General features: G+C 42.3%; 1 protein-coding gene across 1 annotated transcript in view; it reads left to right on the top strand.

Annotated features, from left to right (window-relative positions):
- CUBN (cubilin) overlaps positions 1–15545 on the top strand; it is a gene marked incomplete at its 3' end in the record, with an annotated part of 191788 nt that overhangs the window by 129807 nt on the left and 46436 nt on the right. The window contains 4 exon segments of the mRNA XM_081970672.1: positions 3231–3285; positions 3911–4045; positions 9017–9123; positions 9126–9221. Coding sequence (XP_081826798.1) covers positions 3231–3285; positions 3911–4045; positions 9017–9123; positions 9126–9221 — 393 coding nt within the window.

The raw sequence follows: 15545 nt of genomic DNA on the forward strand, positions 1-15545 counted from the left end.
CCTGTTAGATGGGAAATATCAGTAATGCTTATCTCTTAATCTCTTCTTATGGGGATTTAATGTGAAAAGATTTAACAATCTGGTACAAAATGAGATAAAGCGTTTAGTGTACAGCCTTGATTTTTCAACATTAAACACCACGGGAATTCTATAGGTCAGTTTGTTACACAAGGGAAACCATTGTACAAACTAGTCCTGCAGGCATAAGAAACATGGACATGCAAACTGTAAATTAAATTTACAATTGAGGTAGTCCTCAATTTACCATCTCTCATTTAACAACTGTTCAAAGTTATGACAGACCACCGAAAAGGTGTTTAGGACATGGTTTCAAAGTTATAAATGCTGCAGTGCCACTGCCATTGTTCATCCTTACAACCAACCAAAGGGACTCCCCCATTTAGTATATTAGATCCTGCCAGGTTCTTGCAGGACTTGGCTTGCTCCAAAGCCAGCAATTTGGTTCTGTTGACCAGCTTTAGGCTCCCTTGCCTGGCTGAATTGAGAGAGAATAAATTTGGGTAATCCCAAGGGACAGGTGGAACTCTTGGGAGGCTATTGGATAGCTGATGGAAAGAAGGCCTTGGCCTATAGTCTGTAACTGCTCTCTGTGTAGTGGTTGCTTGTGCTGACCAGTTTAGGTCCTCTTGCCTGGCTGAATAACCAGCTAGGGATTAGGATGAGGTCTAGGCAACCCCAAGGATCAGGAAACAGAGTATCAAGTGCCTCAAAGATGGGGAAAGCCTTGGGAAGCACCCTGTGTCCCACTTAACAACCAGCACATTTGTTTAATAATTGCATTAGTGTGAACAGGATAATGGCTACTTGCAATGTACAACCATTGTAGTCATAAGTCGAGGACCACCTATATATATATATATTGTCTTTTCATTTTAGTTTACCATAAATGAAGTTAACTCTAGTCATATCTAGTCTAAGAGACGATTACAATCATAAAGTATGCTAAATCAGAGGTCCCCAAAATATATCAGTGTTTATGCAGTGCTATAATGTAGGTTAATGTAGGTTAACTACCTGTATAGTGACACTAAAATCTTCTTTGGAGCTTAGGCATTATGATAAAAGTACTGCTCCTCTTATTGAACATAGGATGAACAATTTCTTAGCCCACACTGGAATTTGTAGTTTGAAAACCTGCACATCATAATTACAAGACCTTAACTTTGCATACATTTAATGGAGAAGGATTCACATTTCTTATAGAGCACAGTATTAAATTCTTAAATTCAACTATTTGTTGGAATAGTTGACTGGCTGACCCTGTTTTTTAATTGTAATACAACTTGTTTAGGTATCCAAATCATAATTAGGTATGACATTGGAACATTATACAATGTGACAAGAAGGTTTGCATATCCATTGTTTCCCTTTTACCTAGTGACTATTATTCTCCGTGTTATAATAGTTGTTGTTGCTGAAAGCAAATAATAATTTCAGCTTGCACAAAACTAGAGGAAATTTCTGGTTTTTCAAACCTGGATGGTGATTTTGAATGAAACAGCAGTTTGTGCTATGCATCTTAGGCAGTGGTGGGGTTCAATTTTTTTTACTACCGGTTCTGTCGGCATGGCTTGGTGGGTGTGGCAGGGGAACGATACTGTAAAATCTCCATTCCCTTTCCACTCCAGGGGAAGGATACTGGAAAATCCCCATTACCTCCTAATCAGCTGGGACTTGAGAGGCAAAGAATAGTTGGAGTGGCCAGTCAGAGGTGGTATTTACCGGTTCTCTGAACTACCTCCAAGAATTGCAATAATCTCCTTTTCCCCCTAATCTTAACCATAAATGCTCTTCTCATTTCTTTTGCATTTAGTTACATATTCCCTAAGATAAGAGGTGGTATTCAGCAGGTTCTGACCAGTTCTGGAGAACTGGTAGCAGAAATTTTGAGTAGTTCAGAGAACCGGTAAATACTACCTGTGACTGGTCCTGCCCCCATCTATTCTCTGCCTCCGAGTCCCAGCTGATCAGGAGGAAATGGGGATTTTGCAGTACACTTCCCCTGGAGTTGGAACGGAATGGAGATTTTACAGTATCCTTTCCCTGGAGTGGGGTGGGAATGGAGATTTTACAGTATCCTTCCTCTGCCATGCCCACCAACACATGCCCACCAAGCCACACCCACAGAACCAGTAGTAAAAAAATTTGAATCCCACCACTGCTGCATCCTAATCATTGACCACCAAAGCTCTTTTAAGTAGAAAAGGTGGAAAAGTTATTAAATTTGTTTACACTTATTGTGCAAAGGTTCAATGTTATTTTCTTATATATTTCTTTTCTTTTTATTATTTTATATTATTATTCCTTTGCTTTTTTTTTCTTTTTCCTGCACTATTTATTCTTTTTCCTGTACTTTTTCTCTAAGTTTAGTTTGTATTAGTTTTTACTATTGTAATTAAAATTCTTAATAAAAATTATATTTTAAGAAATCAAGAAAACATTACAAATCACATATCACATGCTGCTTGACTGACATCTTGGTTTTCAGAATATACCCTTCTGAAAGAGTCTTATTGTCTGGTATTTCTGTTTTTCCTTTGAAAGTAAAAAATAATAATTCATTGTTAGAGGAATTTTAGATACATTTCACCAAACCTTAGTTAAGTAAATTACTCACTTTTTAAGTTCTAGAGCTATAGGCAACAAACTGGCTGAATCCATTTTCAATTCTATGTTGAATGATAAAGGATTAAAAACTATTTTTGTTGGATATAGAATTGTTTATGACAGCTTAGATTTCATATCAGACTTATATTTAAAAGAGAAAAAAAATCATCTATAGTTTATTTAGGCTTCTCAGCATTTAGTCAACTTATAAATATTCTTGGACATTTTTTAAAATTAAAATACAGGAATATCACTTTATTTAAAATTTGGTAGCTATTGGTGGATAATTTCATGGTTTTAAAGTAGATCATTTCATACTAAATAAGGGTTTCAAAGCTATTATTTATAATGCTAACATATGATTTACATAAATGGAAGCTATAGACCAATTTCTTAAAGATTTGCCTAACACCTGATTAGCTGCATGGAATAAGATGCTTGAACTAGATATGACTTTGGTCTGATCCGCAGCAGATCCTCATTCCTGATTAATCTGTTCTATCCAAATTATACTGATAGATCATGTCAAGGATGAAAGTTCAGTTCAGTCATCTCTAAAATACAATACCCTTCCTCATATTTGTACCATTCTTTTTCAACAGTTAACCACATTACATTATCATTCGCTGATTGTGACATTGAAAATGATATACATACGTAGGTGCAGCACTGATTATGTAGAAATATGAGAAGTGGATAATTCCAATGCTCCTTTTCAAGGTATGAGAAATGCACAGTACTGATTGCCTATATATTTAAAACAGAGATTCTATTTGTTCAGAACAGAACTTGTTAAGCGATAATGACACGTTAAAACTGGATGGGGAACAATGGTCCCCTTATGACTTGTAGACTTCAACTCTCAGAATTCCTGAGCCAGCCATGCTGTATATATTAATCATAGTTTATTTTGAATACGTAGTGGAAAAATTATGGACATATTTCAAGATGTTCTGCATTATACTTCTGCTTGATGTAACAGTACTAAATTGGTAAAAGGTGTGATCTGGACAAGTGAGATTTGTGAGTGATGCGGGTGATCTATAAATCTGATATAAATAAATAAATAACAAACTCTGAAACTTACTACGTACTTCTAAGACGTGAGGAAAAAAACTACTTATTCCCTACAACTAGGATTTCCTGTTATAAGCCATACGTTCAAACAATATTTGCTAAAGTGAATTCCATGCTTTACTAGACTCACAGCATCTATCCTACTGGGGTTATTTTCTCCATTTCCATATCGTACTTTGTCTCATCTCCTGCTTCCCCTGTACAGCTTGGCGGTGGGGGGGGGTACCTTCCATATGGAGACCTTCAATAGCCCAAGTTTTCCTGAATCATACCCATTGAACACTGAATGTGTCTGGAATCTTCTGAGCTCCCTTGGCAACTGGCTCCAGCTGTCTTTCATGTAAATCAATTGTTCAAAGAGTTATTGTTTAATCTTTTAATGGAGCAGCAGGAAGGAAATGCTGGGTTTAGAAGAATGTAATTACTGGCATGTAAAACAGTACCCACAACTTGGAAAGTGAATACAATCACAGCCAGAGAGGGCTTGCTTTATTTATTTATTTTCCTATTGCTTATTATCCTGGTCAGCTTTCAGGCAACTAAAATCTATGCTTATAGATACTATCCCAATTTTGCATCTATAACTTTTACAAAATTACAACTGCAGCAGTTGTACATATGTCCCTCTTTTTTCGGCTGCTGTTGTAAGTTTGAATTATCATTAAACGAATGTTGTAAGGACTGCCTGTATAAAATGTCATATCTGTTGAAAGTGCAAGAAAATCTGAGAATACAAATACTGTTCACATTAATTCTAGAAAAAGTTTTCCACTTTATTCAAAACTGGCTGCCATACTGAAAAATACAATATTATTTCAATACAAAAACTCCAGAGTTTGCTTAGTACTCCTTGTGTTATATTAAACTATGATATATATTTTGGGTTTTTTTCTTTCATTGCTCACAAGTCAGCCTTGATTCCTGGTGATTTAAAGGACAAAGGTCGTTTTCGAGATCTATTTTCCACCCTATCTTTATAGAAGTGGTTTGCCTTTGTTACTTGTTCAATTTCTGTGGCTAAGCAATTCTGCCCACTCCTAGTCCAGGGCCATAACCATTAGACCAACTCTTTTATTTAATTGGCTATGCTAAGCTAGTACATTAAGGGGCAATCCCTTTCTCACACCAGGGGTCTATTCAATCATTTTCGAGAAAGAATACAGATAATCCTTGACTTATGACCATAACTGAGTCCAAAATTTCTGTTGCTAAGTGAGACATTGATTTAGTGGGTTTTTTCCCATTTCTTGCCAGAGTTCTTGCAGTTAGAATGGAATAGAATTCTTTATCAGCCAAGTGTGATTGGACTCACAAGGAATTTGTCTTTGGTGCATATGCTCTCAATGTACATAAAAAGACAAAATACATTAATCAAGAATCATAAGGTTGAAAAGTTGATAAGTTAGTAACATGGCTGTGAAGTGAATCTGGGTTCCCCATTGATTTTGCTTGTCAAAGGGTTGTAAAAGGTAATCACATGACCACAGGACATAAGTCTGAAGCAGTTTTCAAGCATCTGAATTTTGATCACATGATCATAGTAATGCCACAAAAGTCATAAATGTGGAAAATGGACATGAGTCACTTTTTTCAATGCCGTTGTAACTTTGAATGGTCATTAAATGAACTGTGTTCTGAGCATGCACAGAGAAATCTTTAGAAAGAGGCTTCTGTATGAGATGGCATGAGATAAAGCTGAAGCCCAGTCCCTTTCATTTGCAATTAAATCAGAACACATGTGGCAGGGGTTTTGAGTCATGCATTTTAAGAGGAAATGAATGCACACCCAATTGGAAAAACTATAAAACAAAAACGTCCAAAGTAACAACTAACACATCAAAGGTTTTAAAATATAGCAAAGAAAATTGTGGTCACAGGCAGTTCAAAAACAGAAATCCCAACTGAAGAGACTTTTTTCCTAAAAGTGAAAGAAGTGCTCTATCTTTAATGGAAATAAAAACTGAATTTGGAGTGGGAAGTACTGAAGTTTACATTCAGCAAATCAACTTTAATGATATAGTTTGATCTCCAAAATGTAAAGTAATATGCGTGGAGTTCCTCCCTCTACCAAATATTATATCTGGAGTGGTTATGTATTAAGCATCTTTCAAGGAATGGTTTAGGTTTAGGTTTAGGTTTATTTGGATTTATATGCCGCCCTTCTCCAAAGGACTCAGGCGTACAACATTAAAAACACACATCACAAAAGTTAAAAAAAGATTAAACCCAATTCCAAAAAGACCAAACCGATTTTTTTAAAAAAAGAAACAGTACATTTAAAATAAATTAAAATTAACATTAACATTAACAGGCCAGGCCGGCTTGCTGGAGAAGCCAACTTTTTAGGGCGCGTCGGAAGGACCGGAGGTCAGGGATTATGCGGAGCTCTGGGGGCAGCTCATTCCAGAGGGAAGGCGCTCCCACAGAGAAGGCTCTCCCCCTGGGGGTCACCAGCCGACACTGCTTGGCCGACGGCACCCTGAGGAGGCCAACTCTGTGGGATTGTACTGGACTGTGGGAGGCTACTGGTGGCAGTAGGTGGTCTTGCAGGTACCCTGGGCCTAAGCCATGGAGCGCTTTAAAGGTCATAATTAATACCTTGAATCGCACCCGGAAAACAACCGGCAACCAGTGCAGGCCGCCTAAAAGGGGTGTGACATGGGAGCACCTAGGTACCCCCATGACAACCCACACGGCTGTATTCTGGACCAGCTGAAGCCTCCGGGTGCTCTTCAAGGGCAGCCCCATGTAGAGAGCATTGCAGTAGTCCAGGCGAGAAAGGACGAGGGCATGAGTAACTGTGCACAGAGCATCCCGATCCAGGAAGGGGCGCAACTGGCGTACCAGGCAAACTTGGTAAAAGGCCCCCCTGGCCACGGCCGTCAGGTGTTCTTCTAAACTAAGCCGCGTATCCAGGAGGACTCCCAGATTGCGAGCCTTCTCTGAGGGGGCTAAAATTTCTCCCCCTATCATCAAAGATGGAACAAGATGTACAAATCGGGATGCCGGGAACCACAGCCACTCAGTCTTGGAGGGATTGAGCTTGAGTCTGTTCCTCCCCATCCAGATCCGCACAGCCTCCAGGCATCAGGACATCACGTCGAGGGCATCATTTGGGTGGTTTGGGGTAGAGATGAAAAGTTGGGTATCATCAGCATATTGATGATACCGTACCCCAAAACCACGGATGATCTCGCCCAGCGGTTTCATGTATATGTTGAACAGGAGGGGTGAGAGAACTGACCCCTGGGGCACCCCACAAGTGACGCGCCTGGGGGTCGATCTCTGCCCTCCAGTCAACACAAACTGTGACCGATCAGACAGGTAGGAGGAGAACCACCGTAAAACGGTGCCCCCCACTCCCAACCCCCCGAGTCGTCGCAGTAGGATACCATGGTCGATGGTATCGAAAGAACCGAGAGGTCTAATAGGACCAGGACAGAGGAACAGCCCCTGTCCCGGGCCCGCCAGAGGTCATCGACCAACGCGACCAGTGCTGTCTCCATGCTGTACCCGGGCCTGAAACCCGACTGAAACAGATCCAGGTAGACAGCTTCATCCAGGTACTGGGGAAGCTGACGTGCTACCACACTCTCGACTACCTTCGCTACAAAGTGAAGGTTGGAGACCGGACGATAGTTGGCTAAAGAAGCTGGGTCCAGGGAAGGCTTCTTGAGGAGGGGCCTCACCACCGCCTCCTTCAAGGCGGTGGGAAAGAACCCCTCTCTCAATGAAGCGTTGGTAATCGCCTGGAGCCAGCCTCGTGTCACCTCCCGGGAAGCTGAAACTAACCAAGAGGGACACGGGTCCAGCACACAAGTGGCAGCACTGAGTCCCCCCATAATCCTGTCCATGCCTTCGGGGGTCACAGGATCAAACCCATCCCAGATAGTCTCCTCAAGAATCATCCCCGTCGGCTCGCCCGAATCTACCCAGTCAGAGTCCAAGCCTGTCCGGATCTGAGCGATTTTATCCTGCAGATACTGAACAAATTCTTCAGCCCTACCCTGCTGAAGGAATGCTTTTAGTATGGCATCCAGATGAGCTTGACATTCTAATTTCTCAGTTTAAAAAGACCAGATACTATCCTGAGAACTGCAATCAGCAGAAACATATACAATTCAAGCTTTGGGGAAGAACAAGCACAGCGAATTGACCTACAGGGCTACTCATGGTTCATTTCTCTTAAGATTGCTTAAGAATACTATTCTAATTCCCACACACTCAACTCCATTTCCGTAGGCAATTTAATATTTTCCTTTAGCTCTTAAATGTTAGCTATTGTGTTTTGTTTTGTTTTTGAAAGAAATAAATGGAAGGCATGAGAAATCTCCAGCAGGTAGTCTGAAGGTTTCGTACAAAGCCATGACATAAAATAAAATATTCCTTTGGGAAGATAGATAATTGCCTGGCTTAATTCTACTCAAAATTGGAGCGTCTGAGTCATCACATCTGTAAGAACAAATTTAAATGTAAACAAAAGAGATTAAAGTACATGTAGAAAGGCAGCTGGCTAAGCTTATTTTAGTCTTACCATTATTGTATATTGGAGAACCTTAAGTTAAAAGAATTGATAAAATATTATAGATAATACTGTTAACATGTGATCATGGTTCTTTGTGTTCTAAGTGATTTAAGAGGAGTAAAATTAATAGGTCAGGGCAAAGATTTGATCTGAAGGTTTCATGGGCTGTAAAATCAAATAAATAAGGGTTGGCAATATTTTTAGGTGGTGGGCTCATATATGTAACCTTAAATCATAGAATAGGCACCAAATGCTTATTTGATTTTCTTTAACAAAGTAGTATTTTTAATTCATTAATTTTTTTGCATGTTAACAGGTACCATTTAGCAGGATTCCAATGCTGTGCTACAACAGACCACATATAGTTGATCTCTGGAATAAATCAATCATATTGGCAGGAATTATTTTTTTACACTGGATAAATGGAAAGAATTAATCCTTTCCATTTTTTTTTTAAAAATGAAGCTCTCAACAGAATAATACAGGGGAATGGCCAAGGATACAGTGATGCTATCGGAATAAGTGGGACCAAGAGCTTTGGCCCATTTTTCATTTGGATAGAGCAAGAATGGATCTTTGTAATGCCCTTCTATTCTGAAGAGTGGGAGATATGGAAGGACACAACAATCAAATTCATACAAAGATATTTTTCTTATCTGTAACAGTGAAAATAAAATTGGACAATTTAGCAGGAAAATGTTTTTGAAATTCTATTAAATTATTATTATTTTATTAAACTTTGTACATTTAATTTACTTATACCAGTATTAATTAAAACCCTTTCAGGGACTTTCAGGTGGAAGAAAGTGAATGCTGTACCAGAGACTACATAGAAATTAGGGAAGGTAATTCGAGTGGTCTTCTGGTGGGACTATACTGTGGGAATTCTTTGCCAGTGATTATACCTCAATTACTGGACATCTTCTTTGGGTAAAGTTTGTCTCAGATGGTTCTTTCAGTAGAAGTGGTTTCCAGGCCACATTTGCCTACTGTAAGTAAGTATTTGACTCAGTTTCCCTTGGTCTTCTTTTAGTTGTACATTAGATTATCTTGAATTACGAGATGGGGCTGATTCCCCAACTCAGCACATCATTAAACTATGTGTAAACTCTATGCTGGGCTTTCAGAGATCTTCTGGTTCTTCCCTATATATGAGATTCCAATCAAATAGTCTGGAGAGACGATGTGGATTCAAAGCTAGGTTTTCAAGAGGTTACCATGTACATTTAATCCTTGCATAAGATTTTACTGATCCTAAAATCTAAGGGTATAAGGACAAATCCATGAACGGTGTTAGATATATATATATATATATATATATATATATATATCGCAGCATATATATATATATATATATATCGCAGCATATATATATATATATATATATATATATATATATATATATATATATATATATATATATATATATATATCGCAGCAAGTCTCCTCTCTGGTCCGCCGCTACGGCGGGAAACAGGTATCGCTCTGATTGGTCGAGAGGCGTACCCGATTCCTATAAAAGGGGAACCCTCCAGCCACAGAGCAAGCTGGATCACTACTACTACTAATAAAGAGCTGATAAGTCACTACGTGTCCACAGTCTGTTCTCTCGTTGCCCGAATCTAACATTGGCGACGAAGGTGGGATCGAGAGACAGATAGGACAAAGGTGGGATCGAGAGACAGATAGGACAAAGAAAGCTACTTCAGAATCTCAGGATTCGATCCAGCCCAGGAATTCGGCAGAAATTCCGGCAGCCATCTCAGGATACCGCAGTGCGGCAAATTCAAACGAAGAGAAGATGGCGATGCACACTCCACCCGCTCCATTCGACCCAACGAACGACGAATGGGAGGCTTTCATGATTCGTTTCGAGTGTTTTCTCGAAGCGAGCGAGTACAGGGGGATAACAGATGCACGAAAGAAAACATTTTCCTCGGCTACTGTGGCCGAGAAGTCTTCAACACGGCCAGAGACCTCACCGCGCCTACTCCGATACAAGCGGTATCATGGACGGCGTTGCAACAGACTCTACAGACTCATTACGCGCCAAAACCTTCCCGCCATGTTTGCCGCCAGGAATTCAACACGCGGAACCAGAAGGCGGGAGAATCAATCAATCAATATGTTGCAGCCCTACGTAAAGCATCAACTAACTGCGAGTTCAGGGATCTGGACGAGCATATCCTGGCACAATTTGTTTGTGGGTTAAGAGACATTTCGCTACAAAAAAGGCTGTTGGCAAACCCAAATTTAACCCTACAAATAGCGCTAAACGAAGCAAGGGCATCCGAGTCAGCGGAAAGATCATCGGAAAGCATACAACGCGGATTCAAAATAAGCCAGCCAGCACCCAGACAAACCAGAGTCCACTATGAGGACACCAACCCCGACTACGAGGATCCCGAGTTCGAGGACAGTCACCTGATGCGGAGCAGTCACATGAGGCCTGGGGGGAGACCCGGATTCCACTTGCCGCCCTGCGCAAGCTGCGGAGGGAATCACCCCGGTCTACCTGTCGGTTCAGGAACGTTGTTTGTTCACACTGCAACAAACTTGGGCACATCGCACGAGTGTGCCGGAGCGAAGTCCCTACCTCACGGCAGCCGCCTACGTACCGCCAACAGAAGCCCAACCCAGGGGCTTGGCGAAATCAAAAAGGGCGCCCAGAAAGAAATCCACAAGTGTTTACCCAGAGAGACAATTCCCATAGAGCTGAAAGGGCGTATTCCCAGAGATATTATACACAAAGAGCTGAAAGAGCGTTCTACCAAGACGCTCAACGAGAGTATTTTCAGGATACAGACGCTGAGCTAGAGATGACCCAGAGAGAGGAATTGCGAACGTATCTCACCACAATACGTCTGGTCCGCACCAAGCGGCCTAAAAAGCTGAAAGTCATAGTCCTCTTGGAGGGCTCTCCTTGCGAGCTGGAAGTTGACACAGGATCGCCCTTGACGATCATTTCATGGGCCTCCATGAAAAGGGCTATCCCTAGCCTCAAAAAGTGCCAACTACGCGCACCAGACATCCTGCTACGAGACTACCAGGGGAATCGAGTCCCCATTGTGGGCCAAGGCACGTTCCAAATTCGCTTCAAGGACATCGTAGCCCAGCTGCCTGTGACCATCGCCAGCGCTCCGTTACAGAACCTTCTAGGACTAGATTGGTTTGAAGCCTTGGGGTTAGAAGTCACCGGGATCAACGCCGTGGAGAACAGCAGCGCTGAGCAGATTTTTAAGGAGTTCGAGGATGTGTTCAGCCCCGGTCTTGGTAAGTATGTGGGTAAACCAATCTCATTCAATTTAGACCCCAAAGTGGCGCCAATCCGACTTAAACCAAGACGAGTGCCTTTTGCACTCCGCCCAAAAATAGATAAGGAGATAGATAAGTTAGTTGAGCAAGGAATCCTTGAGCCGGTGGATCACGCGCGCTGGGAAACTCCCATTGTGACCCCAGTCAAGCCAGACGGGTCAGTCCGCATCTGCGCGGACTATAAATGCACAATTAATGTCGCGCTACAACAAAGCGCATATCCTGTGCCAGTAGTACAACACTTATTGCACTCGTTGGGGCCAGGGAAGATATTTGCTAAATTAGACATGGCACAAGCTTACCAGCAATTGCCCGTGGATAGCGCCACAGCGGAGGCCCAAACGATAGTGACGCATAGAGGAGCATTCAAATGCAACAGGCTACAATTCGGTGTGAGTATTGCTCCAGGTCTGTTCCAGAGCGTCATGGAACGGCTTTTGCAAGGGATACCGGGGGTCGTCCCCTATTTCGACGACATCTTGGTGTCCGCTGCAAACGAGGAGCAACTATTAAAAAGAGTCAGATCTGTTTTGGCCAGAATCAGAGAAAAGGGCCTCCGCCTCAAAAAGGAGAAATGCCAAATTAATGTGCCTAGCGTAGAATTCCTGGGATATAGAATTGATGGTCAGGGAAGACACCCCACTTCAAAGAAAATTAAGGCGATCCAGGACGCCCCCACACCACGAAATCAGACCAAGTTGCAGGCCTTCCTCGGACTACTTAATTTCTACAGCATTTTCCTGAGACAGAAGGCGACCGTTGCTGAGCCATTACATCGACTACTCCAGAGGAACGCAACATGGAGATGGGGACGATCCGAAGCAGCAGCTTTCAACGCAGTAAAGCGCCTACTCACAACCGACTCGCTACTAGTTCAATACAGCCAGACGCTACCACTGGTATTGACCTGCGATGCATCCCCATTCGGCGTCGGCGCAGTCCTCAGCCACAGAATGCCAAACGGGAACGAAGCACCCATCGCCTTCTACTCCAGGACTCTTTCATCGGCCGAGAGGAACTACAGCCAGATGGACAGGGAAGCGTTAGCCGCTGTCACTGGAGTTAAAAGTTTTCATAAATACCTCTATGGGCGCGACTTCGAACTGATTACGGATCACAAACCGCTGTTGGGACTCTTGGCGGGAAACCGCCCCACACCAGTCTCCCTTTCTCCACGCATGACCAGGTGGACTGTTTTCCTGGCTGCATATTCATACAAGCTGATACATCGACCGGGCTCCACTCTAGGACACGCAGACGCACTCAGCCGTTGCCCACTACCGGACCTTTTGCCAGACCCCACTCCCGAAGTACCGGTGCTGCTCATTGACTGTTTGGACTCAGGACCGGTTTCTTCCTGCGACGTTGCAAGGTTCTCTTCTAAGGACAATATAATAAAGCAAGTTCAAACTTGGGTTTGGAGGGGGTGGCCGAAGGGAAACGTGGGCCCGGAATTCAAAATGTTTTGGTCAAAACGGGATGAACTCTCAGTGTTACAAGGTTGTTTATTGTGGGGGGATCGAGTTGTTATTCCTTATGCATTATGTAGAAATGTGTTAGATGCATTACATGTTGGGCATCCGGGGATCGTTAGGATGAAGGCGTTAGCAAGAAGTTACGTTTGGTGGCCAAACATGGACAAAGAGATAGAGGAATGGGTGGCCACTTGCGATCCATGCCAGGAATCGAGACCAGCACCCCCGGAAGCGCCCGCCACAGAATGGGAAAAGCCTAAAGCACCCTGGTCGTGAATACACATCGACTTCGCAGGGCCAGTCCAAGGTCAGACCTTCCTTATAGTTGTGGATGCATACTCCAAATGGCTAGAAGTAGTCCTAATGACTTCAACCATGGCAGAGGCAGTCATTAAGGTTCTACGGCGACTTTTCGCCACTCATGGCCTGCCCGACCTACTGGTCTCTGATAATGGGCCCCAGTTCACGGCCATGCAATTTGAAATGTATTTAGCAAGTCAGGGAATTCGGCATGCCCTCGTCGCGCCATTCCATCCGGCATCAAATGGACAGGCGGAGAGAATGGTGCGATCCGCAAAAGAGGCCCTCGCTAGGATGGGTCCAGGTGATTGGCAAACACGCATTGACCATTACCTACTAATTCAGCATATTACCCCCAGCGCAACGACGGGTAGGAGCCCCGCTGAACTACTCATGGGCCGCCGTCTACGGTCTCACCTGGACCATCTTCACCCTAATTACTCTGCCACAACGCCCCCAGACTCTACAAGCAAAATTCGGAGTTTTAGCATAGGGGATTCAGTATACGCCCACAACTATGCAGGGGGAACATTGTGGATGCCGGCAAGGGTCATTGGCATCACGGGTCCACGATCGTATCTGCTAGAGCTCGAAGATGGACGGAATTGGAAAAGGCACATCGATCAACTACGGGTTCGCCTGGCACACTCAGACCTGCGGGCTGATGACGTAAACTACCTGCCAACACAAAGTCAGCCAATCGAGACCCCCAACACAGAGAACCACGACACCTACAAGCCCAGGGTAGAACAAGAGGTCGAAAGAGAACCCGAACAACGCCAAAGCAACGAAAGTCTGCAGACCCCCGAACGCGAAGCAGAGAAAGCAACCGATCCTGAAACCACTCCAGATCAACCAGAACTGCAACGTTCTACCCATGTAAGGCAAACACCAACATATCTTAAAGACTATGTAACCAACCGTAATGTGCCGTCTAAGAGGGGAGGAGTGTTAGATATTAGCATATATCACAGCAAGTCTCCTCTCTGGTCCGCCGCTACGGCGGGAAACAGGTATCGCTCTGATTGGTCGAGAGGCGTACCCGATTCCTATAAAAGGGGAACCCTCCAGCCACAGAGCAAGCTGGATCACTACTACTACTAATAAAGAGCTGATAAGTCACTACGTGTCCGCAGTCTGTTCTCTCGTTGCCCGAATCTAACAAACTGGTTTTAAAGATTGCAATAAATCATCTTCGTCAGGCTCTCTAATCCTTTGAAATGCACCAAATAATGAAAGTGATTTCTGCATCATTGTTCCAATATGTTTAAGCTTAGTATTTCAGAACGTTATTAATTATGGGATTTTTTAAAAAGTATTTAAAATGAGACTACTCTTTTGACATACATTTCAAAAATATTTGCATAAGTATTACAAATACTAGAATAATGCAATTATAAAATCATAAAAAAATTGGGATTGAATGGTGGAAGACAAAATATGAACTGATGATACTGATGATTTGGAGAAGTTCTTTAGCACCTAGGGCAATGAATGTTCTTAGCTGCTACTTTAAAGGAAATGCTGCAAATACAGTTTTGTATCATTTCCTCTGAAGTGAACACCAGGAGACTGCTGCATTCCCTGGAATAATCATTGTCAAGTGTTCAGCAACTGATTTCAATCAAAAACAAGATTAAAGAGACTTCTTTAATAAGATTTATTTAAATAGAATAAATACAATAGATAAATCTCAGCAACCAGATTACTTCCACTTTAAAACTCGATTTATTTCTCAATTTGTTAGGATGGAGAATTTTTTTCAATTTTTAATTAATGACTTCTCTTAATTGGTGAGAACTCACTTCATTTTCCTGGTCATTGTGAAATGCATATGTGATACCTGTGAAATTCTTTCATGCTATTAACATATAATTATGCCCAGATGTCTTCATTCCTATTCCTGGATTTCTGGATCTATAATGTCTTTCTTCTTTGGAGATGATTGAAAGGGGAATTTCCATAATCATTTCCCCCATGTCCCAGCCAGTTAATTTTGCAATCCCAAGAAGAAATAGTGAAGATGCTTGCATGGCACAGAAGCACTGCACAGAGTAAAAGAGGCAAGACTGGGGAATGCATTGAAGTGCTCTGAAAAGCACTACTATAGATCAAAAGAATCTAAGATACTCACACCTGAAGAATCAGTGGTAGATGTTGTTGTTGTTGATGATGATGATGATGGTAGTGATGATCCTTCAAGTCAGTACAGACATTTAATGACT

Source organism: Natrix helvetica (assembly GCF_964273705.1).
Source record: "Natrix helvetica genome assembly, chromosome: Z".
NCBI classification, from domain to species: Eukaryota; Metazoa; Chordata; class Lepidosauria; order Squamata; family Natricidae; genus Natrix; species Natrix helvetica.